This window comes from Petaurus breviceps, unplaced genomic scaffold (assembly GCF_028583685.1).
Source record: "Petaurus breviceps papuanus isolate PSGF00001 unplaced genomic scaffold, PetGlider_PUasm1.0 689, whole genome shotgun sequence".
Taxonomy (NCBI): Eukaryota; Metazoa; Chordata; class Mammalia; order Diprotodontia; family Petauridae; genus Petaurus; species Petaurus breviceps.
Window position 1 is genome coordinate 8,555,544 of NW_027186458.1, and position 27,967 is coordinate 8,583,510.

The 27,967-nt window shown below is 48.9% G+C and overlaps 2 protein-coding genes across 9 annotated transcripts in view; one reads left to right on the forward strand and one right to left on the reverse strand.

Moving 5' to 3' along the window:
* WRN (WRN RecQ like helicase) overlaps positions 1–3,295 on the reverse strand; it is an 83,479-nt gene extending 80,184 nt beyond the window's left edge. Inside the window, exon 1 of one of the 7 annotated variants that reach the window (XM_069104936.1) lies at positions 3,207–3,295. The gene's annotated coding sequence lies outside the window, so the exon portion shown is untranslated. Of the gene's footprint in view, positions 1–1,116; positions 1,679–1,719; positions 1,875–2,002; positions 2,287–3,206 lie in introns of those variants that run through there. The other 6 variants (XM_069104932.1, XM_069104933.1, XM_069104930.1 and 3 more) reach the window with 6 other exon arrangements.
* Positions 3,246–27,967, forward strand: part of PURG (purine rich element binding protein G) — a 39,265-nt gene continuing 14,543 nt past the window's right edge. Inside the window, exon 1 of one of the 2 annotated variants that reach the window (XM_069104938.1) lies at positions 3,246–4,064. In XM_069104938.1, coding sequence (XP_068961039.1) covers positions 3,246–4,064 — 819 coding nt within the window. Of the gene's footprint in view, positions 27,962–27,967 lie in introns of those variants that run through there. The other variant, XM_069104937.1, reaches the window with a different exon arrangement.

Consider the following 27,967-nt stretch of genomic DNA (forward strand, 5'->3'; position numbering starts at 1 on the left):
TCTCTATCTGGCATTCAAAGGCCTCCTCTGTGCTGGAGTTTCCAATATTCTCGTTTCTTACTCCTCCTTCCTCATCCACAAATTCTTCAGCAATCCAGCCCCACGTGGCCCCACATGCCTCCTTGCTGGCTCACAAGCAAGACGAAGGATTCCAGGGATGTCCATTGGTCCTGGAGTCCTAACCCTCACCTCCCTGCCTCTAGGCTTCCCTGACTTCTAAAGGAAATCTCAGCAGAAATCCCATCTTCTATGGTCTTTCCTGATCTCCTTTAACATTAGGGCCTTCATGCTGTTATTTTCTCCAATTTAACCTCTGCATGGTGTCTCTCCTAGAAAGGGGGGGGGGGCCTTTCTTTCTATCCCAAGGGTGCTCCTCCTCTTCTGGGGTCATACCTTCTATGTGGACTCTGTCCAAATGAATATAAATTTGAATGGCTTTAAACTTCACAAGGTTTGGGGGCTGTTTTTTTTTTCTTCCCTACTTATTTATTTTATCATTTCTCCCCCCCCCGGAAAAAAAATATAAAAATTAACTCTTTTGTCTAATGTAGTTTTCATTTATGGTTTCTTGAACTTAAGTTCCAAAAAACCAGGCTTTGATAAAGCCCAAGGTGATTCAAACGGAGCTACATGACCATTTTTAACCCCAAATCACAGCTCTCACTGATTGGCCCGTATGTCCCAGACTAAGCCTCACTGGCTCATTGCATGGTGTTTGACGGTTAGTTTCACTTCTAGACAGGGACCCTGAAGGTCTTGCCCTCCCAGATCAATTCTTTTGTGAAGACAAACCAGGCCATCTTTTCTTTCAGTTCTTACCTAGCCTTTAAATACTGAATGATTGTGGCCTCAGACAAATGGACAGCAGGGAAAGACCTTAGCTTAAAAAGACCAAGGCCATCTCCAGTGGCCCAAATGGCTCTGGAGGGGGGTGAGGCCAGGGGGCTTTGCACAGCCCTGCCTCCCTAGAAAGTCAAGACACTCCCTTCCTGAGGTCTCCGGTGCTCCTCCAGAAGGACCAGCGAAGCTGGGAGCTAGTGAGCATGCGCGTGTGCAAAGCCCGGGAGACGCAAAGGCTACATAGTATCAAAGGAGAGCCACAGAGCCAAGACTCACCGCCCGCTGCCCCGCGGTGAATAGATACAAAGTAACTGCGAGGAAGGCGGCTCAGAGAGGACCCCGGGGGACTGCGAGGGCGGACACCACCCGATCCCTCCCCTTAGCCTCTGGTCACCCGGCCAGGGCTGGAGCACAGGGCGCTTGTCCCACCCAGGCGTGAAGCCTCAGACACCGCCTGGCTGGGGGACTCTGGGCAGCTGCTTGTCCCTGCTGGCCTCAGTTTCCCCATCTGTCAAACCGGAGAAGAAAAGGACAAATCAATCACTCCCCGTCTCGGCCAACACAACCCCCCACGGGGGCCCGGGCCGAGCGAACCCCAGGACCCCAGTCCTGGCTCCAGGGGCCCGGGACAGGGCACGCCTCCTCGGTTGAGGTTCGGGCCCCTGCCACGGCCTGTGATCCCCTCAGACACTTCCTGCGCCTCAGGCTCCAGCCCCAGACTCTGGCCGCGCAGGGCTCCCACGCCCCCGAGAGAACGCGACCAGTCCACGGGACCGTGGGATCGGGAACGGCCTTGAGGGACGCGGCTCTTCACGGTTCCCGCCCCCCGAGGGCACGTGGGCAGCCCCGTGGGGGCAGGAAAGGACTGCGGCCACGCACCTCGCGCGGCCGTTCCCACGCACTCCAACCCTGGCGAGCCGCGGGAGCACAGGTCGCCGGCGCGAGAAGGGGCCCGAGACAGAGGAGGGAGGAGGAGGGGCCCGACGCGGCCCTGCCCCGAGCTCCCGGCTCTCGTCCTCCGCCCCCGCCCGGCCCGGCCCCGCCCTCGGGCACCCGCGTCGCGCACTGACGACGTCACTCGCACGCGCCCCAGGAGCCAGGCCAGTCTTGACTGCCACTGGCGCGGACGGGAGCCCCGGGCCCCGGAGCGCCGCGCCCTCACCGGGCTCCGGCAGCCGCCCAATCCCGTGATTCGTCCTCCTCCAGCTGGCCAGAGCACAGAACTACCCACGTCACCCCGGGATTTCCCCCTTAGCACCGCCCCCTGAACTTATACGCACTCGTCCTCTCACCCACGCGCGCCTCCCCCTCACCGCTTCCCCCAACGCAGCGGCCGCCTGACGTCATGAGCTTTGCGCGAGCTGCAGGAGCTCCCGCGACATCACGTACACACGTGAGCGCGTAACGTAGAACGTCCGGCGCCATGTGCGTCACACGCACTCCGCCTACGCCCTGTGCCGCGCTCTCGCGAAACTTGCCGCCCGCCCCCGCACGCGGGCGTGCGCGCTCCAGGACTAGGCTTCGTGCGCGCTCCCGACAGCCCTCCCTCCCTCCCTCCCTCCCTCCCTCCCTCCCTCTGGGGCTGAGGCGGTTCCGGGGCCCGCCCGACATCCCTCCATCCCCGACGGAGGAGGCAGAACGGCAGCCAGGGATGCTCGCGCCCGGAGGAGGAGCGGCGGCGGCCAAGGGCATCCGCAGAGAGGCGGGCATGGCGGCAGCGCGGACGTGAGTGACCCGCGAGGAGGGGGGGAGGGGAAGCTGAGGGGGGCCGAGGGGGCGGGGCCTGCCCGGTGGGTGTGTCCGCTCGGGGCGGGGCTGTGATGGGAGGGCCAATGAAGGGGAGGGTGGGGCTAGATCAGGGTGTGGCCAGCAAGGGGAGGGAAAGGCCTGAAAAGGGGAAGACCAGACCAGGACGGGTGGGTGTGGCCAGTGGGGGAAGGGCCAGTGAGGGAAAGGGGTGGGAACAGCTCCTATGGGTTGAGCCAATACGAATGAGGGGCGGGGCTGTTGTGGGGGGGGGGGGGGGGGTCCAATAGGGGAAAGGGTGGGGCCGTGATGGAAGTGGGCGGGGCATTGGGGGCCTGGACGGATGCAGCCAATGAGAGGAGGGGGCGGGGCTATGAGGGAAAGGGTCCCTATGGGTGGCTCCTTAGACCCAGTGGGGGTGGGGGCCCTCGTTTCTCCCACTTTGCAGATGGGGAAACTGAGGCGCGGGGCGACTCGCCCAGGGGCCCATGGTGACCGCATGCAGAGGCTGGCTTCGCTCGCGGGCCTCCCGGGGGCCGCCAGTGCGGGGGAGGTAGGCTCGGAGGGGGTGGCTGGGGCAGACCCCCCCTAGCCGGGGGGCGCGGGGCGGCGCTTCTCACCCGCTCTCCGCGCCTCCCTTCTGTCTCCCGCAGCTGAAGATGGACAGGGCCGGCAGAGGCGCCGGAGCCGGCGGCAGGAATGCAGGCGGGGCCTCGGCCGTCAGCAGGAGCGGCCTTTACGCGCAGGCGCAGCCCGCCCCGTGCCCGCCCTACCCCCCGGCCGCGGCCGCCGCGGAGATCCAGGAGCTGGCGTCCAAGCGCGTGGACATCCAGAAGAAGCGGTTCTACCTGGACGTGAAGCAGAGCCCCCGCGGCCGCTTCCTCAAGATCGCCGAGGTCTGGATCGGGAGGGGCCGGCAGGACAACGTGCGCAAGAGCAAGCTGACCCTGTCGCTGTCCGTGGCCGCCGAGCTCAAGGAGTGCCTGGGCGACTTCATCGAGCACTACGCCCACCTGGGCCTGAAGGCGCGCCGCCCCGAGCCCGAGGCCGCGCCGTCCCCGCCGGCCTCCGTGGCCTCGGAGGAGCCGCCGCGCAGCGTGCTCAAGACCGACTCCATCGAGAGGGAGCATCGCAAGTACTACCTGGACCTGAAGGAGAACCAGCGCGGCCGCTTCCTGCGCATCCGGCAGACGCTGAGCCGCGGCCCCGGCGGCATGGGCTACTTCGGGCACGGCCCGGGCCAGGAGCAGACCATCGTCCTTCCGGCCCAGGGCATGATCGAGTTCAGGGACGCCTTGGTGCAGCTCATCGAAGACTACGGCGACGGCGAGCTGCAGGAGCCGCCGCCCAGGGGGCCGCGGGCGCCGAGGGGCGGGGAAGCGGAGCCGCTGCAGCTGCCCGAGGGCACGTCCTTCCGCGTGGACAACAAGAGGTTCTACTTTGACGTGGGCTCCAACCGATACGGCGTCTTCCTGAAGGTAAGTGAGGTGAGACCCCCTTACCGTAACACCGTCACTGTTCCCTACAAAGCGTGGACGCGGTTTGGGGAGAATTTTATCAAGTACGAAGAGGAGATGAGGAGGATTTGCAGCCGCCACAAGGAGCAGAGGACGGATGTCGGAAGGGACAGTGCTGAAGATCCAGAAGGTCTGGACTAGAGGACCGCCAGCGCCAGGCCGTCGTCCCTCCCTGCCCATTGCACCTCCCCTCCCGCCTCCCGCCTCCCGCCTCCTTTTTCAGGAATCTGGTTGTCCCAGTTACGCTACATAGAAGCCTCCCAGGGCGGTCATGGGGGAATTCCCGCCTTCCCAAAGCTGTGTGTGTCCGTGGCAGCTGCCAGCACTGGAGACTCTCGACCCAGGCAGGTCAGCACGGGTGGTGACATCCTGACCTTTAGCGTAGGTTGCACTATTACCCGGTCCCAAGAAGATACCTGAGCCTGCTGTGGAAGGCTGGGCGTTCTGACTGACAGGTTTCCCAAAAGGAGAATTTAGGGAGAAGCTGCTAGGATAAATTGTAGGTAGGTTGTCCCCAGAACAAAACCGGACTCTCCATAGTCTGCATTGATGCTTACAAGCAAACGTAGAAGTCTCAAAATGTTTCATTGGCTACCGAGTCTGAAATATTCCTACTACGTGAGGGTAGAAATCTTGGGAACCACCCAGCTCTTTGGGAAGCTTGTTGGCATACCATAATTGGATGAGTTCGAATGCCAGAGTATTCAGTGATTATGGCGTTCTGGGCTCACCTTGCCCTTGACAGGGCACCACTGCAAAGCCACAGGGGAGAGGGAAAGTGTGAGCCCAAGGTACTGGAGATTGAGGTCCTAGAAGGATGCCCTTCTACGGGGACCGTAGAAGATGAGAGGGGTATTTTTAATGGTTTGCCAAATTCAAAAACTATTTTTATATCCCTGTTGGGGTTAGAGGGAGACTCTACCTTGTGGTTTTGTGGTGGGAATGTAGGCGTGGAGCATTTTGCTGACCTCCCCGGGGGATCATGGCTTTTCTTCTCACACATCAGCTAGCTGACGGTTTCAGGGTGGCCAGTGAAAGTATTGTTTTTAGGCTTCACCTTGGAAATAGTAAGTTAAGGCTTGGGCCAACCACTTAGCAGATAGATGCAGAGATCCATCCATGATTACAGACTCCAGTCGCACCTCTGTGATTTGGCTGATGAGGCTGTCTCAACACTTCTAATAGAAACGTGTCATGTACAGGCTGGCTACGTCCAGAAAAAGGACTTCCCCAGACTGTGAGCCACGGTGAGAGAAAGCTATTTAAAGCTTGGTTGTAGGCACATTTCAAAGCAAAAAATAAGGTGCTTTTTGTAACCCTTGAAGAGATTTTCTTTACTAAAGATCTCCGCTTTTACATACTTTTAATATTAATTTCAAGAAAGCCCTAGCAATTTTTCATCACCAAATTGTTTTTTCCAGCAAGTAGGCACATAGTTCACGTGTGCTTCAGCCAGCTTTCTTTTAAGTGAATGAAATTTAAACACTCCAGCTGCATTTTCTTGTGAATGAAATGATTGCCCTTCATCTTGGCTTTACTCTGCTCCCACGTCATCTGTCTAAAAGCCAAACACTGATTTCAATCCCCAGAATCAGCTCACCCTAATCTCTGTAAGAGTTGGTTGCTGGGACTGAAAACAGGACATGGCCTTTAGCATATGTGGTTTTAAAAACTCTAAAATATTTTATCAAAAAAAAAGTTTTGCACTAAAGTTGCCCCAGAATGCACTTCAGTAAGTGTGATCAGAAAATATCACCGCCTGATGAAAGCAGGAGAATCAAGAGGGTGACGGCTCCTTTCCGTGACCTGGCCGCACTTTAGGGCTCTGGGGCTCAGGGACAGACACGTTCTGTTGCAAAGGGACCTTCACGAGCTCAGTGCGTGTCACTGGACCGGCGGGATCTCTGAAGCTGCTGACAATGAGAAGGTAACAGTAGCACCTTGAGCTCCTAATGCACATGGTGGCGGTCAAGGCGCCACAAGGAGCAAGGCTGTTTTCAAGAAGCCGCAAATGTGAGTAGAAAGAGTCCATGGTTTTGCTTAAAGTCCGGTGCTGCGCACTTGGAGCCCTGGCTATGTGAGGCCTCAGGCTGTCAGATTGCAGCCCCCGCCAGCCAGAGGCCCGGGCCTACCCAGCCTGGCAGGCAGTCTGACCTCCCGTTGTCTCTTTCAGTGTTCCAGTCTGAAGTGTGTGGCATCGGTCAATAGTCAGTGCTTCCTCTCTCGGTTTCCATTAGACTGAGGCAGAGGAAGGATCATGTACCAATGCAGACACCTTATTCAGCTCTTATGCTAGCATCATTTTGCACCAGGTTTTTCTTTAGGAAAACCATTTAATGGATTAGTTGAGCAAATAACATTCCAGCATGGATGCATCCTGTACAAGGAAAGAAGTCGTCTGAGAGCTTTCAGTCAGACTGATGAGCTTCAAGCAGTTGTGATCTAGTCATAGCCGACCTGTTGAACAGTCTGTAAACTAAGTAACCTGTGTGACTATTTCATCCCTTTATTTCTTTTTCCCGTTATTTCTGTTTCTTTGGAAAATGAAGGGAAATGGTGTTTTATAAGAAAGATGCCCAGGAAGTCACTAGCCATAGGCTGATAAAATCCAGCTCAGAATTCCAATGCCAAGGTACCTTGCTATTGCCAGGTATCTCCAAAAATGAGCTATTCCGTTGGCATGTGCAATACACACTTTATTTGTTGTCATTTATCATTTTGACATGGAGTTGTACAAAATGAGGGGAAGCCCTGCCTTGCAGACACTCAGTTCTAAAGGGGCCTGGGTTTCCAAGGGCACAAAAGCGCTTTTCTGTTTGGAACCTGCTGCATTTACTCTTTTTCGAAACCAAAACCGCTTGTTCTCTGTGCAGTCTGAAAGCACTTGATGCTTGCACATTGGCATCCAAGTAGAACAAGCCCACACAGAAGAGCAGGAGCTCAGAGGGTCCGATCTGAAAACGGTTCCTCCCTGACCGAGGCCTGGCAGCAGCAGCAGCACTGCCGTGTCAGGGGCCTCCACTTCAGCTGCGTTTGCAAATCGTTTTCACTGTTTAAACCCCAGTACTGTCCATGTCCCTTAAACCTGAGTAAAACACAAGCGTATTTGCACTAAAGAACGTGGCCAAAAACGAAATCCAAGCTAGGACAGGGTGGCCATGAGGAGGTGGAACCTCTGAAATAGTAGGTTCTTTGGGAGGATTTCACATTCAAGCCCCACTTCTATTTGAGACCTGTGTGGTCCAGGCAGATGTCTGCCCTCTCACCAATTTAGCGATTTCATAACGATGATGCACTTTACCTTTTGTATATAACATGGACATTGCTGCTGCCCGATGGACGGAATGTGCTTTGGTAGAACTATCTAGTCGGTATCTGTGTTGAGTGTTCTTTTGCATGTAGATGTTTTCTTCGCACTATTGTAATCACTTGAGCCCAGTTAATTGGTGTCCTAGAGAAGGGCAGGAAAAAAAAGAAAATTCCAAATAAATTTCAAAACTATTTATAATGAATTTTAAAGTAGGCATACTAGCTGTCTTCATAAAGGCTCAGAACCAATAAAAAAAAAAAAACAGATTCTTGCTTGGTTTAGTATCATAACCTTGCTCGTGAAGGATTCCCCCACATGAGCCATCCTAGTGAAAAAAAGGCAAAGTCTCTGATGGGGTTCTTGTTGATTGTAACTGGAGGGGATTGCTGCCAGAAGGGTCCACTGTGCCGTCTTAGACTCTTAAGATTTGTCAGTGAACTCAGAAAATTAGAGACCCAGTCGACGGGAGAGCTGAGTGGTCATGTTGAGGAAGTGCAGAGGCCTAGCCGAGATTGCCTGAAATCATTCCGCACTGTTTCCAGATTGGCCCAAGGTGGACCTTGCTTCAAATCCCAGTGCTGGGGAATAGCCCAAGGCCCCTCCCATTCTGATTTCTGTATGAGATGTATGGCGGAAAAAGGGGATGAACGCTACTTATGAGATGTGTATGCTTCCAAGAAAGAAACAGCGACTCTTCCTGGCTTTTAATCAAAGGGGCACTCCATGCCTACATTTGTGTTGTGTGTGTGTGTGTGTGTGTGTGTGTGTATAGAAGTACATATTTATGGATAGGCATACTATTTTAAACTATATTTCTATGTGTTTATATTGTAGTTTTGCAAATTTTTCAGTGAAACAATCAATTTAGCTGAGCTGCACAATTTAAAGATGAGGGAAGAAAACCTCTTAGAGATACTTAGTTTTCAAAAACAGCTTTCTATCACTAAAGGTCGTGCGTATATTATTTGCCATCTCTTTAAAATTCTTTGGTAGTTCATTTGTAATTTGGGGGGGATAGGACTCCTTTTGGAATTTGGAAAAGGAACTTGATGGTTTTCTAGAAACAGTTTTTAGTGAGTTTTTTTAAACTTAATCTCTACATATCTTTCATAGGAAATACAGTTTTAAAACCCTTTTCCTAGCTTTATAAATGCGGGTTTGCTGTAGCTCTCCATACTGGTCCAAGTCTGTCTTTATATGCCAAAAAAACTGTGAGTATTTGGCAGGATAAAATCATTTCAAGATCCAAAATAAACCAGAGTTTCCAACTGGGCATCATCTCTCTATAATTCAACAAAACTCAGAAAATTCTGCTACCCTTTTGTCACTGCCAGAACAAAATGATTGCACCCTTTTTTCGAAGTGTATTTATTCTTTACTTGAATATGCAAGGAAGAAAACAAGGCCTGGAGGGGCACAGAATGCCGCCCAGTGTCTGGAGCATAGGCAGAAGTCAAGGAGAGGATGGCAGGAGCTGGGAGGGAGGGTGGACTGGCATGCACAGCAGGGATGCTGACTGGGTGATGAGCCCTCCCCTCAGCCCCACCCTTATTATATTGGGGGGTGAGCTCGAATCCGTGGCCCTTCCCCGGCCTCTGCCCTCTGCCCTGATTCCTGCTTTGACTCAGACTACAAGATACAGAATTCTCCTTTCTCCATTGACCCATCTAACTCATTTCAGTCCTATTCGTTCCAGATGCACTGTTTTCAGCAACATTTCCAGGTTTTTTTTTATCAATAGTACAGTTGAAATGTAGCTAAGTTGCCAACCCTCTTTACACTGCACTTTTGCACATGAGTGACATTGGCTCTACAGATTTCCTAAGAAGTTTTCAAAAGAAACACATATGGAAAAGGACCTTTGTAAATAAGTACCTGGGACCTGTGTGCTCCTCCATTTAAAAGGGCTCCAGGAGCCTCATCAGTTCCAATGGAATTACCATTTCTGCCATGTTTGATTGTCACCCAGAAAGGGCCAAATCATAGAGTGCTTAGCCCAGACCTGCTTCAGGCCTCTTTGTCCTGAAGGCTTAATTGGACATGGAAGCTACTCAGTCATAATCATTCTTCATCTTTGGCAGAAGGCCCCCCCCCCAACATTGAGCAGCAGGCATCAGCTGTTACAATCTATAAAAGCAAATTGAGATGACTGCTAGAAGCTTTGGATTTATCGACATGAAGCCCCTTTGTTGTTCAGGCATGGCCACCTCTCTGTGACCCCTTTTGGGATTTTCTTGGCAAAGATCCTGGAGTGGTTTGCCACTTCTTCTCCAGCTGATTTTGCAGATGAGGAGACTGAGACAGACAGGGTAAATAAAGTGACTTGCCCAGGGTCACACAGCTAGTGAGTATCTGAGGCAAGATTTGAACTCAGTAAGATGAGTTTTCCTGATTCCAGTCCCAACATTCTAATGAAGCCTCTAGACATTGCTATTTTTTTAATTATTTCTTTACTAACTAATTTGTGTAGCACTTTAAGGAGTACAAAGCACTTTGCTCACTAATCCTATGATATGTGTTGTGTTGGAAATATATTTCCATTTTACTGATGAAGAAGCAGGCTCTAGGGAGGTGAGGGACCAGCCAGCAGGTCCCCCAAGAACTGAGAATCAGAGACAGAACCTAAGCCCAAATCCCCTTCTGACTCCAGACTTAACCTGCTCCCTTCTGGACCACGTTCATCTCCAATGTTCACAGATACAGAGTTAATAGTCTCTGCTTGGGCCAAGCAGGTAAAGCCCAGCAGCTCATTCAGAACCACTACATGTGGACAGAGGACTTCAAGTTTGTTCTCTTTTTTTAAATGGCTGTCCAAAGTGTAGCGTCGGGCCCCTCACAGATGCTAGGCGCCAAAAGACATTGCTCTGAGTTGGAAGGGTTATCCGACCCTCAACAGCATGGCTTTGACTTCCAGAGAGCCCAGCCGCTTGTAACTGCAGATAGAGGGGGGATATGGAGGCTTGAGGAAGGCCTGACGCTCTTAAGAGATCTTGGCCACAGTGCCCATGGGAGAGGATAGTGCCTGATTCAGAGAGAACAAGATTTCTGATCATCCTGATGATCATCCTGATTTCACAAAAACCAACCCAGTTCTTTGTAATTTACAGAGAGGAAATGACTTTTTTTAGATGTTAAAATAGTACGCTTCTGTAGTTAGGAGCAAGATTTCCTCTTTTGTGAAATGCAGGCCTGTCAGAAGGCAAGCTACTTTAAGAAAGGCAGCCATGGGATAGTCATTACGAGGCTTAGGCCATGAATCAGATCCCAGCTCTCCCCGCTTGCTATCCCTGCGACCTTATACAAGTCACTGAGCCTCAGAAAACGGCCTGGTGAAGACTGTTCCTTTCCTGTAAAGCTTGAGGGGGGGCCTAGGTGCTATGAAGGTGCCTCCTAGCTCTTGAAGACGTAGGCGCAGAACAAAGTCTACTCCGAGGGCCCCATGACCTCCCCGAGGTCAGCATTCTTATTGGAAACGTAGGAGGTAGGACCGTCCCAGGTGACTTCAGCCAGGTGTTTGGGGATAAGGTAGATGAATCAAGATCCAAAAGGATCCCAACAAAAAAGACCATTGAACAGAACCTAGTAAAGTACAGTTCATCAGGGATGGACATCAGGCGTTAAGAAAGCCATTGGAGAGCTGGGGAGTGTCCAGAGCAGGGCAACTACAAGAAGAAGCAAGCGCCTGAGTCCACATCCCATAAAGATGAGCTGAAGAAACTGAATGGGTGTGTGTGTGTGTGTGTGTGGACAGAGCAGCGAGGGGAAGTCGAGGCTGAGTGTCAGGACAGACCGAACCCTGAGAGCTGTCCAGAAGGGGAAGGGTTGTCTTGGGAGGTAGTGAGCTCCGCATCCTCGGAGATCTGTCAGCTTGTCCGTAGACTACAGTGGCCATTCCTTTTGTGTACAGGTTGGTCCAGGTGGCCATCGATGTCCTTCTCCCTCTCTGATTCTGTATATGTGCTTCTCCATTGTTGACGGAGATGTTTTAAAGAAGAAAAGTTCACTTTTGGGCTAGTCTAGGCCATCAGCTTCCTGGGAGTGCTTTCTTTCTCAATTTGGAGGGGTCTCTAATTGTGACATCTCTGGGAGACATTTATCCTCTCTTCCCTCTTGTGGTAGCTGTTTCCTCAGAAAGAGTCGTTCCTGCTGGCTGTCTCGGGCATCAGTGGTATTTCTGCTCCATAGCCAAGGCTGCGATATGCCACGCCGAAGGGCTGGCAGAGGCAAGGACAGGCTGTGGTAGAAGTCCTCTTGGTCAATCCTTTGTTTCTTGCTTGAGTCTTCATCAAGCTTAGCTCCAGTTTTTTGTCTTTCTCTGGAAAGAGATGTGGAGATCATACGACAAAATGAATGTGTGGTGTTTGGGCCCAGAAACTTACCGAAGGGCTAAGACTTTGGTCTGGCAGGAAGTGACTTCTGTTGGCTTTTATTGGGCTAATAGCATAAATTGGAACGTTTTTCGCTTGGTGCTTCTTGGTTGTGGCTGCCACAAGCGATGGAGATGTTGGGCAGCAGTGAGGAAAGTGACCATCTGACTGTCCTGACACACCATGCCTGGGGGCAGTCATCTGTACAGAGTTCATCTGGAGAGGATCCAGAGGAGGGCAGGCAACCGGGATGGTCAAGAGCTTCATTCTCTTCCTCTATCCCCCCCCCCCATTATTGGGAGCCAGTCCCCTCTGCTGAGCAGATACCCTTCCCTTCTCAGTTCCATTGTCCCTCCAACTCCCTCCCCTTTCCCTTATTCCTAGAGGCCAGGCTGACCATTTTTAGGAGACAAAGCAGGCTTGGTTTGTAACATTTGCAGAAATTTCCCATGCGTTATGGGATCTCTTCTTCATTCGACTCGGTCTAGGGGAGTAGCAACCACACCAAAGACATTGCGGCATCTTGGTGAAAGAAAACCCCGGTCTTACAGAGGAGCGTCCACATCAGAGCAGCCCATGACGGCCGTGGACATCTCAGCGACGATTCCACAGTATTCTTCCTTCTACCCATAAAACTGTTTGCCTCCATTTGATCCTTTACTCTCAGTGCTAAATGTTCCCTTCCATCCTTTCTGTTTGAAACAGATCCAGGAGACTGGTTTTAAAGCTAGCAAGCAAGGCTTCCTTTTCAAGCTCTTGGGAATTGCTTCAGATTTGGGTTTGTTTGGGGTTTTTTGCCTTTTTGGAGGGCAATTGGGGTTAAGTAACTTGCCCAAGGTTACGCGGCTAGTGTTTTTTTGTGTGGGTGTTAAGTGTTTGAGGCTGGAACCAAACTCGGGTCCTCCTGACTCTGGGGCTGGCACTTTACTCACTGCACCACCTACCCACCCCCTTCAGATCTGTAATGCTCCAGCAAAATCTTTTGAATTTGGTACCAGATTTCTGCTCTGTGTCTTGTGAGCTCCTCTGGCCACCCACCCCTTTCTTGGGTAAGGATTCTTCCTCTCACCATCCATAGGCCATCCTTAGCTGTAAGATGGTCTGTCTCTTCTCCTTCTCTTGCATTTTTTTTTTTACCATTCAACCTTGTATATTCAGGCCTAAGTCTTAGTCACAGAGCATTCGAATGACTTTTCTGGGTGAGAATGAATGAGGCACAAATGAGATGATAGAGAGCACTTTGCCAGCTTTAGAGGAAGCCATGTGTCCACAATCACTCCCACAGAGGAGTCATGGAGACCTCAGAAAGTGAGTCTGTGTGTAACACACTGACTCGCCGTCTTGAGAAAGGGCCAGGCAGGGTTTCAGAAGCTGAGTCTGTCTCACTCCTAAGAGCGCCACACGAGAGGGTAGGCAACACACCTTGTGTTCTACAAAGGCATGGTGTGGGCTCCATTGACATTTTGCTGTCTCGTGAAAATCAGTATTTCTTTTTTTAATGTTTTTATTTCTGAAACATGATGTTGGCATATTCTTTGGATCTAGCTATTAGAAGTGATATTCCAACATTTTGGTGCTCCTCACTGGTACTCTCCAAGTGTGTGTGTGCATTGCTGGCGAGTCACAGCTGACCAGCCGTCCATGACATGTGACATTGGAGTATGTTCAGGAACTCTCCCAGGCCCAGGGTGACCACTTAGTACTTTTGTCACCCTCCCTGTTCCAAGGCAGCAAGTGATGTCTTTGGGTTGCTCAGGGAGCAGCTATTCCCACCCTGAAGCATCTGCCCATCACTGTGGACACTTGTTAGTGAGGACCTGGAAGCACCTAGCATTTTTACAGCCTGCCTTGAGTGTTGGTGTCTATGGGTGGCGTTAACTGTTTCTTTGCAAAGACAAGTTCACAGTTCATGAGGACTTGCTTTTTTTTGCCGTGGAGCTGAATTCACTGAGCTGTGTGCAGAAACATACACACCCATTTTATGGCGGGTGTTCATTTGTTTAAAGGTTAGGCTTTGTTATGGTACAATGAAAGACCACCTGACTAATTTTTCAGTCAGTTGGCATCACAAAAGAAAGAAGCAAGAAGGAAACCTTTTGCCTTCAAAAGATTCTGAGGACACATGACTCCGCTGTCTTGTCAGGAGTAACAAAGGGCCTTCCAAAGCCGAGCCTCATCTTCACGGCATTGGAGGGTATCATTTGGTGTCCCTCATTAGAAGACTTCTGGCCGGCTGGAGCCTTAGGAGAGTGTCTCAAAGCCCCTTCCAGCTGCGCTTCTGTGATTCTTTTAAAAGAGCTTGTCTCCTTGGCAGGAAGCATGGCCGACTGGAGCTAGCCCTTGAGTCAGCCTAAGAGGACCTGGCTTCCATTCCTGGCTCTGCAGCTTCCTCACTGCCCGTGTGACCTTGGCTAAGTCATTTAGCCCTTCTGAGGCTCAGTTTCCATAGTGATACAATCAGGAGGCAGACTTCAGTGGACTTTCAGGTCCCTTCCAGCTCTCAGTGGGTGATTTTTTTCCTGCTTTCTCTCTCTTTTTTTCCCCAGTGATAGTAACATACCTACAAAGTAGAAACATCTAATGTAAGCACAGCTGTTCAGATGGAAACCCCAGAAGTCTTCTGTTTGCAAGGACCTAAGGGTTGGACCTTATTGGATTGGGGAACCAAGCTGTCAAATGAAGTGACTGCCACAGCAGGGTAGTGCCAGGGTGTGCAGAAGGAGGACTAGGGCGTCTCTGCTCGGCACTGGCTTGGCTTGCCGACCTTCAGATCTCTCCTGTAACTTGATTTCCAAAAAAAGAAGGAAGCCATTTGGTTCCCTAAGCCCCTCCTCAGTACTTGGACCTTAGCAGGCCTTCCGCTGTGTTGACTGGATGTCCTCTGCAGACACCCCAGAGGCTGGTAGAGCCTGATGTTCTCCTGCCCGAGGGGCAGTCCCAGGGCATGCACTAGGGGTGAAACAGTGGGCCTGCTTCTATGAGCCTGCGGTTGGCTTGGCCAACCTTCCAGTTGCCCCATTGGAGCTCCAGACCTGGGTTTGAGGCCTCCTCCCCTTTTTTTTCCCAACAGCCTCCTCTCGTGTCATAGAGAACTCCTGTTAGCAAATGGCTTTGCTCAGAGCCCTGTAAAGCACCTAAGCATATTATACCAGTTCGTCAAAGTCTTCTTAACTCTGGGACCCTGCTCTGCCTCTCAGAGGAACCCAGAGGGCCTAAGCCAGGGCCTCCCTCCAACAGAAGGTGTTGCTGCCTGAGGGCTGAATGAGGCTTTCCTTTTGAAACCCAAGCACTTAAGAACAAGATTGGGCCTCTCTGTTTTCTACCCTTCTGAGTTAGGCAGACATACTCTGTAGCCCTGGCTGACTGTTTAGAATACAGAGATCTGCCCCACCCCAATTGGTTCTTAAGAAATGCTTTTTCATTTCTTCATCTATGTTGTGTACACATTAGTACATGTACGTAGAAACTTGGCTAGGTGAAAGACACCACTAACCCAGGGTTAACACACAATTCCAGTTCTTTGTTCCAGCTTTTGTCACTCGTTCTAGGCATCTTGTACTTCACAGGCTGCCTGGCACATAGATCCTTAGACCATCTGTGTCCTGGACACTGGTTCTCCCAAGCAGCCTCTCCAGAACTCCATTCTCCTGGAGTCCCAGAATCTTGGAGCAAGTCTGGGAAAGTCTTCTCTTTCAGCGACCTCATGCCCACACCCACTTGTTTTGATTGATTTTTCTCAATGCCCTTTTTCTTAGAATTTCGCTTTCCCAGCCCCATCACTCATAGCTTCCCTCTCAGTTTACATTTCCTGCCATCCGGTCTGAAAGATTCCAGTCCATTTGTGTTCTATGGATATATTCCTCCACCTAAATGTGAATTTATGACTACAAAGCTATTACATTTCCATAAATAAAATTTGTCTACAGTGGAAGGAGGTGTGATTCTGAGGCGGGCTGCTGGAGATCCCAGATTCCCTTGGGGCCCTATCTCTGGGCACCCCCTTCTCGGCCTTGTACTTGGGTACTTAAGGGGATCTGGGATCTCATCAGAAGAGATGCTCCCTCCACCTGGGCACTGTACACACAGCCTAAAATGGGCCCACTGAGAGATGTGATGGCTCTTTGTCTCGTGACTCTTTGTTGTCTGGAGGGACTTGGCAGTACCTCTAGGATTTAATAGTCCTGTCTTTGCTAAATTCTCCCACCATTCTTTGCTAAATTCTCCCACCATTTTTTCTTTAATCAGACTGAACCTTAGGTGGCTCTGTGGAAAGCATACTGCTCAAGCTTTGTGTAGAAAAGGCTTAGCAGATGCAAAAGAAAAATGAGTTTTCCACCAAACAGAGTGCCCTCGAATCTCAGGCAAGATCTTCAGGACTTGTCCCCTAGGGTTTCATGTGAGGGGAGAGCCGGCCACCTTGTGGAAGCTGGGTCCTGAGCACATTCACCTTACTCAGCCTTGACACAGAGTGGAGCCACCATTGGCCTTGACCTTGGAATGAGCACCGTTGCCCAGCCTAACGGCTGCCTAGGGCCTCCAGCTGGGTGGCTTCTCGAGCATTTCAGAGTATTCCTGATGATTCTTCTTTAGGCATTGTGAAAGCATTGAATACAGAGGTTGGGGACCATATTCTATGAATCCTTTTAGGAAAATATTATTGAATTTCTTTAAAGCAGTCTTAGTGATGAGAGGCAGCAGTGTGGTATATCAGAGAGATAACTGGCCTCAGGCAGTGTGACCTTGGGCAAGTTACTAGTCCCTCCTCAGGGTCTGAGACTATGCTCTCAAAGTGCCTGAGCTGCTGTTCTCCAAGGGTGGAGGCAATTCCTCACTAGGAGAATGTGAGAAACCAAAGGACTGCTCCAAATTCGGGGAAATCCTTTCTGGTTTTTCAAAGATATTGCAGATCTTTTTTATCTTTTTTGAAGAGGTTGATATTTCTCTGTTTGATGATCTTTCTTGATTGATTTGCTTTTCAATTCATTTTCATTTGGATGCAAAAGAAAACTGTCAATTCAAAGCTCTTTGCTGGAAGACACCTTTAGAAGTTGTCAAGCCCCTTCTCTTTACCCCTAGGGAAACTGAGGCTCAGGGCAATGGCTTGATGGAAGGCATGTGGACAGTAAGTGACAGCGGCATCATCAAGGCCAAGGCCTCTCCCTCAAAGTTTAGTCAGCCCCCCCGAGCACCACATTCCCATCCCCAGGCTGCCCAGCCACTCCCATTCCTGTCCCCTTCACCAGACCGCCCGGCCATCCAGAGTAAGCCATGGCACCAGCAGTCCTGCACAAGTGGGGGGTTTTCTCACATCAGCAGTTACTTCAACACAAGTGCCCCATTGTTATTAAAAAAGGAATTTGGCAGTTACTCTGACAAAATGCTGGCAAAGGGAATCCTCCCTCTGCATTAACTTCCATTATAAAAATTAGAACTATTGTTATAAGAAGACATTGACCCATTGAGGTTAGAGGCCCATCCCAGAGCCTGTGGCATGCTAACCTTCGTCAGGATGTGGCCTCTGCTCTGACAGGAGGGAACCTCCCTCCCAGACATGGAATAGCCTCTATGGGCTCCTTGGCCCCACCACTGTCCCCACCCCAGGGCCACCAGAACTTCTTCCATCCTGATTACAGGGGAAATAACTTTCCCACCTGAAATGTCTCCCCTAGTACCCCTACCCACCAGGTAGATGCAGATGCAGATATGACCCCCCTCAGAACCCTGCTCCGTTCTCTGTTTCCACAGGGGGCCTTTTGTGGCTAAAAGAGACACATGGGAGAGGGGGAATGGCTCTGTTTCTGTGATGCTTGTGTACCACCAACCCTATGAAAGGTCAGAACAAGCACATCCTTTATACCCATTTTACAGGTGAGGCAGTGGGCTCAGCAAGGTCCAGTGTATTGTTCAAGGTCATGTTTGTTGAACAGAAACGTCCCATAGCACAAGGAAGTGCATGGAAGCCTGACAAATACCTCTCCTGTCCTTGAGTGCTGGCTCACTGGTTAGGAAGGAGTTGTGGAGTACGAGACAATCTTTGGCTTCCTGTTAACCCTAACTCCCCAAAGGAGCCTTCCCTCCCACACGTGGGCAGCTTCTTTGGCAGATCCCTTCCCCTTGCTCCCACGGCCTCCCAAATTCCCTCCAGGAGGCTGTGTTTGACCCTGCCGTCTTAAGAGCCCTCAGAAGAATGTTTCTCTCAGTCAGCTCTTGGCCAGTCACATCTGTCAGCAGAATAGAACTTCTAACCCAAAAGCCCTTTCTTTTCTCTGGCTTTTTAGGGGATATGGAGATAAGAGATCAGTGACCAGGTGTGAGCCAGATTTAAAACCACAGTCCCAGGTAAAAGGAGTTGGGCCAGAAATAATAGTCTTCCAGTGGTGTTTTCATTTTGGAAGTAATCTTTTTTAAAAAAACATCCAGGAAGTGAGATAAGAGCATCTGGAGAGCTCTCCCAGCGCCATGTCAGAGCTGCTGAATTAGTGCCCTCCGGACTGTGACACAGGTACTCGCTCCGTGTGTGTTGGGAGATGAGGCCTCTGCGCAGTGGGGGGCATGACTCCTGACTCCATTAGAATTTGTTTGGAACTTTCTGATTTGAAAAAAATCCAGCAGTTAAAGATGAGAATGGAGGGCATGGATGGACAGCAGTTTGAGGAAAGAGACCTGGCAGGTTGGCTGGAGCCCGCAGGTAGCGCCATGGCCAGACAGACCCACGTGAGGCCACCTTCAGCGAAGCCAGAGGGAGGGAGGCGGCAGTCTCAGTGTGCTCCAGGCCCTACTGCGGAAGTGAGTGTAGTCCTCAGCCCCAGATTTTAGGAAGGATGTTGGCTTACGGGAATGTGTCCAGAAGCAGGTGACTAGGAAGCTGAGGGGCCTGGAGACCAATCCACATGAAGGTCACTAGGAGGAAGCAGAGCAGAGGCCTGCGGGGGGCATGTGAGGAGAGGAAGGGGCAGGGGCTTCCTCCCTGCCTCAGGAGCCCAGGCCAGAAAGCTGCTTGTTTACAGGTGTGTCTCAGATTCCTTCCTGGCCTGCCCAGCAGGCTCTCTCTGCTCCTCTGGGATCATGCGCAAGTTTCCTAAACATGGTCACATTTCCATAGTCCAAAAAATGTGCAAATGACAGTGGTCTCTTTTGCTCTAAATGATATATTTAGTGTGCAGTCTTTAACCTGCCAAGCACACGGATAACAGCCTCTCACCAGCTGCCACCTCATTCAGAGATGAGCTTGCAAAGCCACTTGTCCTGTAGACACCCTCATCTGTTTTACCCAGGCCCCAAAAGGAGACTTTGTTTGAATTTCCTATCCTTAAAGCATAGTGGGCTTCCCTTATACTGGCTGAGACACGTTTTCATTAGGACAGGCACAGAAACTTGGCAGTGCTATTTTCAAGCTTTAATTACAAGGGCAATTAAGTAAGTGAATACAAAGATGACATTGCTTTTGAGGAATTGTCCACAGCCGATTATTAATTCAGTGCCATAGTCTCTAATACTTTTGAGCAGATCCCACGGTGGCGTAGTGTAGAGACTCTAGCCTCATAGGCAAGGTGACCTGGGATCAAGTCTGCCCCTGACACATGCTAGTACTGTGACCTAGGACAAGTCATTTCACTAGTTCCTGCTCTAGGCAACTCCTTTTCTGTTTTTTCTCAATTGCATGTAGACAAAATTTTTTAACATTTTTTTTTAAATTTTGAATCCCAAATTCTTTCTCCCCCTCCCTCCCTCCCTTCTCCTCTCCCATCCTCAAGAAGGGAAGTAATTTGATACAGATGATACAAGTGCAGTCACGTTAGCCCTGTGGATAGCATGTCCCCTCTAGCAAGGCCTATCGAGGCAACAAGATGCATTTATTAAGTAATTCCTATGTGCCTCTCCTAAGCACTGTACTAAGGACTCTGTGAAGCCTCTGAACCCCGCTCTCAAAGCAAAATATATATATATAAGCAGTTGGGGTTAAGTAACTTGCTAAAGGTTACACAGCTAGTTCTTTTGTGTGGGTGTTAAGTATCTGAGGCTGGAACCCATCCCAGGTCTTCCGGCTCCGGGGCCGGCACTCTTACTCATTGCACCACCTGGCTGCCCCTCAAAGTAGTATTTTTAAATGCAGAAAATCCATAGGCTGACAAAGGAAACCAATGATACTAAGATATGTTATTATCAAAAGATTTATTAACCCAGTTCTCAGACACCAGGTTAAATCCCTCTGCAACTAAGTGGCAGAAGAGGGAGCAGCCTGCCCTGGTGGAGGGGAGTCCTCCCTGGGGGTTCCCTATGCCAGAGAAGTCATCAGTGCAGTCCACAGTTGTAAATCAATGACACATAAACCTGGGTGTGGAATTTAAAATGACACTTTACATACATTTTCATTGTTTTTCAGAGCTTTTACACTTATTTAATTTCTGTGGTATAGCGAGCAGCTTTGGAATCCAAGGACTTGAGTTCATATCCTGGCTCCAAAACCTTTCTGGTAAGCAAAGCCGAGGGCAAACCCCAGGATCATTGAGAAAGGTAAAGAAACATCCCTTTGTCAGCTGACGAAAACCACTGCCTTCCCTACAAAGCACTAACCGTCTGAGTGAACGGGGTGGAGTGTGTTCTAGGCTTCTTTCTCTTCTGCTGGGGTTTGGTCCCAAAAGCTGACTACAGGTTCTCGGTTCTCTCCATCCATCAGAAGCTATCCAAACAGCCTGGAGCTTCCAAACCCAGGGAAAGTAGCTCCCCTGCTGCCTGCCTAGGACACCATGCTGATAAGGAGCCACGCTCATTTTACACTTGGGGTCAGTACTGCCAGCTGGCCGGGCCTGTGTGGGCCTACACTCCTCTCCCCACATCTGCCTACCCATAACTCCAAGCCTCGAGTGCATCTATGTTGGGGATCAGTCCCTGCATGACCCATTATGGCACCAGAGTCGCCCAGTCTCACTTCTGACCCCGCCCTGGGCCAGACCACCAGCTTCTCCCATTGTCCCTACCCAGGCTCTCAGGCCTCCAGATCTCCATCCCTTGTCCTTCCTTCCCTGTTGTTTGCCTCACTAATCCTGGCCTCATCTAGGAGCATCATGGAGCTGGCCTTCAGGTTCTGCAGCCAAATTCACTTCAAGGCCACAAACATCTCTTTTTAATTAATTTATTTATTTTTAGTTTTCAGCATTTATTTCCACAAGATTTTGTTACACTTTTTTCTCCCCATCTTTCCCCTACCCGCATCCCAAGATAACAAGCCTACTGAATACCCCTTCCCCCAGTCTGCTCTCTCTTATATCCTCCCCCATCACCTCCCTAACTTTCTGGTAGGGCAAGTTGGATTTGTATACCCCAGTGCCTGTATATCTTATTTCCCAGTGGCATGTAAAAAAAAAACTTTTTTTTAAAACATTTGTTTTTAAAACTTTGAGTTTCAGATTTTTTCCCTTCTTCCCTCCTCACCCAGCCCACCTGGGAAGATGAGCAATTCAATATTGGTTGTGCATGTATAGTTAACCCAAATCATTTCCATAGTAGTTATATTGTAAAAGACTAACTGTATTTCTCTCCATCCTATTCTGCCCCCCACTTATTCTATTTTCTCCTTTGACCCTGTCCCTTTTCAGAAGTGTTTTCTTCTAACTACCCTCTCCCCCAATCTGCCCTCCCTTCTATCATCCCCCCTCTTATCCCCTACTTTCCTGTAGGGTAAGATACCCAATTGAGTGTGTATGTTATTCCCTCTTTAAGCCAAATTCAGTGAGAGTAAGTTTGCCGCATTCCCTTTTACCTTCCTGCACTTCCCCTCCATTGTAACAGTTTTCTCTTACCTCTTTCATATAAGAAATTTTACCCTAATCTATCTCTCTGTTTCTCCTCCCAAAAAATCTCTCTCACCTCTTAATTTTATTTTTTAGATATCATCCCTTCATATTCAACTCATCCTGTGCCCTCTGTCTATGTATACATGAACATACATATGGCCACACTCACATATATATCTATATACACATACATCCTCCTGTATATACATATATATGCATGTATACATATATGTACATATATATTCCCTTCAGCTATCCTCATACTGAGAAAAGTTTCATGAGTTACAGTTATCGTTTTTCCATGTAGGAATATAAATAGTTCAACTTTAATAAGTTCCTTATGATTTCTTTTTCCTGTTTATCTTCTCATGCTTCTCTTGCTTCTTGTATTTAAAAGTCAGATTTTCTGTTCAGCTCTCCTTTTTTCATCAAGAATGCTTGAAAATCCTCTATTTCATTGAATGACTATATTTTCCCCTGTAGCGTTATACTCAGTTTTGCTGGGTAGGTGATTCTTGATTTTAGTCCTAGCTCCTTTGACCTCCGGAATATCATATTCCAAGTCCTTTGATCCCTTAATGTAGAAGCTGCTAGGTCTAGTGTTATCCTGATTGTATTTCCATAATACTCAAATTGTTTTTTCCTGACAGCTTGTAATAATTTCTTCTTGACCTGGGAACTCTGGAGTTTGGCTATCATATTCCTAGGAGTTTTCTTTTTGGGATCTTTTTCAAGAAACGATAAGTGAATTCTTTCAATTTCTATTTTGCACTCCGGTTCGAGAATATAAGGGCAATTTAGCTTGATAATTTCTTGAAATATGGTGTCGAGGCTCTCTTTTTGATCATGGCTTTCAGGTAGTCCAATAATTTTTAAATTATCTCTCCTGGATCTGTTTTCCAGGTCAGTGGTTTTTCCAGTGAGATATTTCACATTGCCTTCTATTCTTTCATTTGTTTGGATCTGTTTTATAGTATCTTGATTTCTCATAAAGTCATTAGCTTCCAGTTGCTCCAATCTAACTTTGAAGGAGTTATTCTCTTCAGTGAGTTTTTGAAATTCCTTTTCCAACTGGCAAATTTGGCCTTTTAAGGCGTTCTTCTCACTGGCTTTTTGGGCCTCTTTTGCCATTTGAGTTAGTCTATTTTTTAAGGTGTTATTTTCTTCAGTATTTTTTGGGTCTCCTTTAGCAGGCTGTTGATTCACTTTCCATTATTTTCTTGCATCATTCTCATTTCTCTCCCCAGTTTTTCCTCCACTTCTCTTACATGATTTTCAACTTCTTGAGCTCCTCCATGGCCTGTAACCAATTCATATTTTTCTGGGAGGCTTTTGATGCAGGAGTTCTGACTCCACTGTCTTCCTCTCACTCCATGCTTTGATCCTTTTTGTCCCCAAAAAAGGATTTTATGGTCTGTTTGTGCTTCCTCTGCTTGCTCATCTTGCCAGCCAATTACTTGACTCTTGAGCTGTTTGCCACAGTAGAGCTCTGCTTCCAGAATGGGGAGAGCTGTGTCCCAAATTGCTGAGGTTTTTGGAGTTGCTGGAGCTGTTAGGAAGGCACCATCTCTACTGCCCCCACAAGCTCTGGCACCTGGCCACACAGCCCAGCACCTCCACCCAACGCCACAATCCAGATCCAAGCAGGTTAAACAAGAGTGATTTCCCTCTGAAAGATTGCTTGGTTCCCCTACAGTCTGCAGGCCAGGAGCCCCTGAGGCAGCCACATGCGGCTGCTTCTCTCCCAGGGACAGGTGTAGGATCATGGTCTTCCATCTCCCCCCTGTTGCAACAGAGGTCCACACTGACCTTTTACTTTGTCTTTGGTGTTTATGGTTTGAGAAGCCTGGAAACCACTGCAGCTGCTCCTGAAGTTCTGCTCTGGCCTCTGCTGGTTGGGGCCGTCCTGGGGCAAGGACCCTGAAGCTCACATGTGGCTACACTCAGCTCCCAGCACTCTGTGATGGACCCTTCCTGTCGGCTGTAATGGGAATGCAAATTTGGAAGATCTTCCCTGCCCCTAGGCTAAAGTGCACCTGAAGCCTGGGGTGGGAGGCTTGTTTTTCAGTAGATACTTTTTGATTGGCGAGTGGGTCAATAAGGTTGTTACATTCTCTGAGCCAGGAGAAGGCTATATAAGCCCTGATGTGAGGCTTTGTTTTGGGGGCTCACTTTGAGAAGTGTTCTGTGATTTGATATGGATTCTGGGAAGCCTTGTCCAGAGGGCCCCCCCCTTTGAAAAACCCAGATGTTGAAACCCAGATGTTGATTTGATCCAAGAACCTGTGTGAGCAGCAACCCTGAGGACGCTTGGGGTGCTTGCTGCTACATCGGCCTGCTGGGCTGTCTTCAGTTAGAGATTTGTTTCTCTCTGTCTCTTTGTGGGCTCTGTAGCTTTAAAATGTGTTTAGAATCATTTTTTTACAGGTATTGGAAGTGGCTGGAGCCAGAGCTTATGCCAAGTTTGTGCTTCTACTCCAACATCTTGGCTCCGCCCAAGAAAAATGCCACAAAGATTTTATAAAGCACATCCTTTTTACATTGACATTGTGCTAAAAAAAATCCTGGGGAGCACAAAGGTGTATGTGATTGACTGTTCTTGTTCTAGGGAAATCTAGACTCATGCACGTTCCAACTTCTTCCCATCCCTGATTCATTAGGGTTAGACTAGGTCAAATGAGTGTTATATAAGAAGAAAAGCTAATAATAAAGATGTCATTTTACATAGGCTGATCATGTATGTGTTAATATATGAAATAATGTGATAATTAAAATGTCATTTAAAAATTAATAAATTAGGAAAAAAATTAATAGATTAGGCCTTGTTTACTAGGAAGGACAAGAAGGAACTTTAGGCCTTTCCAACTCTCAGTCCATGACATCATATTCCTTAGTCTAACCCCTCCCCATTTTGCAGATAAGGAAACAGAGGCCTAGAGAGGTTAGGTGACTGGTTGTTTGCTCACTGGTAGAAGAAAGACTGGAACTGACCTCACTCAAGGCAGGACCATTTTTCAAATATATTTGAGGCTTTAGGCTCTTCATGTCCACAGCCACCAAGACTGATCCATATCAGAAAGGCTTTTGCTATCCAAGGGTAGGTGGTGCAAGGTCAGTGATGCACAGTTCTTGGGCCTTGCACCATCCAAGGATGCAGAATCAATCTCCATAGGTAGGATATGACATGCTGAGTGCTAAGAAAACAGAGACAGCCGCAAAATAACTGCTGACCTCAGGATCTCCTGCCCTGTGGGGAGATAGCACATTCACAATGAGTGTACGGAGAAGAAGCCTAAAAGCCACCCAAGCCCCTCGCGGACTGGGGATTGTTTTGACCTGTCTGCAGTGTTCTAGCTACACTCCACACCAGCTTCACTTTATACTTGCCTTTTTTCCAACATTAAGATAATGCATCAGGGGCTCAGGCAAATTGGTGGCTATATTTTTAAATGTCTGATAAAGTAATGGCTGCCTCTCCAAGCCTGTTCATTAGTTTCAGATGAGGGATAAAATGGGGGTGCACACTCTCTGATGGTGTCAACAGTGTCGTCCAGGACTTCCACCACAGTGAAGATGGCAGAACCACTTCCAATTTATTGTGACATCTTATCCCAAGATCAGACACCCGATGGAACCTCCCAAGTGAGATGTGCTCACGGAGAGTGAGCACATGGACAGTGAAAAGACCCAGGATCTAAGAGGAAGAGGAAAGCAGCCAGGATCACCTTGGGTGGATTGCTGTATTCTTTCAGAGACCCCAAGATTTCCCTGAAACAAGCCCATCTTTTGAGCACCAGTGTTTTACCAGTGACATTGGATAAGTCGTGGAATTCTCATTCCAAAAACTGAAATTGATGATCATTCAGAGAGCTGTGGAGAGGATACAGTAAATCAGTGCAGATCCAGGACAGAGACAGGCTGTGTGTCTTCCACGGGCTCTCAGCAAGTGCTCCTTTACAAGAAGAGCTAATGCTCTGATGCCAGCTTTTCTGGACCTCTTACAGGGAAGGTGCAGTTTCAAGGGACTAAAGAAATTCTCTGCTCTGCCATAAGCGGTTGGCACTACCATCAATGTGGAGAGGAGAGAGAGCTCTATGCCCACAAGCGTCAAGGATTCTTTCCACATCTAAGCAGAAGGGAGTAGCCCTTGCGTTCAGTTCTCCACTGAGTGAGTGTACATGTTCATCATTTAAAAATTGTATGTTGAGAAATATAATGAAGGGTAAGAGGGAGAGAAGATGAATTTGTTACGTTTTTTAATTAAAAGAAATCTCTCCAGTTCTCAGCCTGAAGAGGACTAAAGCGTAAGCAAGATAACCATCAGTGAGATTTTCTCTAGCACCTTTGCACACTCAGGTGTTTTCTCTCCCTGCTTTTAACCAGTTTCCCAGTAGTATGTCCTTCATAACTGTCAGAATGCCTGGGGAAACCTACTAGAAAAGACTGCGTTTAATCTGAATATCATAGCCCTCTTCATCAGAAGTATGAATGTCACCAGGCGTCATCATTGCCCCTGGAGAGCAGGTTTTATTGTCTGAGTAAGCTTCCCGGCCTCCAGAGGGTTCTACCTAGGTTAGAGCCAGGCTCTGCAGGGGTCAGTCATCTGAAGCAGAAGACAGCTCACCCTTGAGTAAATCCAACACGTCTTCCAACGAGCATCCTCCCCATGCTAGGGAGGCTGCCCTTTCTCTGCGTGAGAAGGCTGTTCAGGAATCTTTGGGTCAGTTGGGCGTGGGTATCATCTCCACTAGCCTGCCTGTGCCTCACTTCCCAGGGGGCTTGGGAAGCACAAGGGGTGCAGGAAGTACTTGGTAAGTTGCTATTGGTAAGTTGCTATTGCTTACATGTTGATGTTCATCTGTGTTCTTTCTTCTGCATAGGCCCAGATTACTGTTCGCTGGCTAGGGATTTTCTCCTCACGCTCAGTAACGTCCTCTGAAATGTCACCGGGATTCAGCAGTGAGACTCTCCTTTCCTTAACTGACCCTTGTGTTTGTGTCTTTTTTCTCTAAGTTTCTAATGCAGTTGCTCAGGCCTGCTCTGAGCTGGCCTGATTTCCTTTGCCAAGGTAACTCCCCAGGAACAAGGCTGTGAAGCACTTTTTAACTGTCCTGAATCGTATCCTGCTATTGCACTTCACAAAATAAAGCCAAGAGGACACCCTCCCCAGAGCACTGGGCCTGCTTTTTTTGCTTCTGCCTTCTGTGTAGTCTTCCCTCACGACATCTTGCCTTGACGGTCTTAATAGCCTTCAAACCGGTCTGTTCTGGTCTCTCTCCTCTCCAGCCCATCCTTCATAGAGCCACCAGTCTTTCTAATTCACATCTCTAGTCACATCCCTCCCCCATGGACGAGAATATATAATACAGATTCCTCTGTCAAGCCTTTAAGGTCCTCCACGCCATAGCTGTGACCGACTTTTCCAGCTTTATTTCTCTCTAAACCCCATCATTTATCTTGAGCTGTAGCCAACCAGACTCCAAGCTGGTCTCTGACAATCTCCTGACTCAGTGCAAAGCATCCTCCATACCTGGAGGGCACTCTCCCCATCTCCATCTGTTAATGTGGGCAATATTCTGATCCCTCACTAGAAGACTAGCTTCGGTGCTGTCTTCTCTATGAAGCCTGCCCTTCTTCCTTCCTTCCCCCAACTCACACCCTAAAAATAAGCTCTGTCCCCTTTGACCCTATCACTTTGTCTCATCCTTCGTGGTGTTGGCCTTGCCACCCAGTCAGACTAAGTCCAAGAAATCACAAGTTGTTCATCTTTGTATCCAAGCTCCTAATGCCTGATAGGCATCCTTAGTGGGTTTGCCACCAAATCCAGATTCTCTTCACAGAAAGAGAGAGTCCCTTGGTATGTTCTAGGAGAGGGTCCTGCGGGATACTGGGCACATCACAGTCCTGTTCTTGCCAGCCGTGTAAGAATCATTAGGCCAATGCTTTGAAACCTATAGACCTCCACCTTCCCCTCTTCCTTCCCAGGAATCCACAGCTAAGCATCATGCTCATGTACCTTCTGTTTACAGAATGCTCACGAGTGCCCATAATAATTCTAGGAGAAAGGGACCTTTCGTGGTGTATCAGCAATGCCATATTCACAATGCCTATAGAGATGACAAATATGCTGATATAATTATCCATCACAAAATACGTCAGGTTTGCCATTTGGGGAAATAAACTAGAAAATTTATTAAGATACCAAAAGACTGAGTCCCAAAACCAGAAAGTGAAAGCCATCAGAGTAGTTATGACATTGGCACAGGTAGATAAAGTAGAAAGCACCCACATTTTCAAGCCTTTAAAACAGAACAGGCTACCTCAGGCAAAAGTCCTCCTCTCCCCACTCACAGCAACCACCCAGCGTCCTGGAAGAGCGCTCCCAGCAGCTCC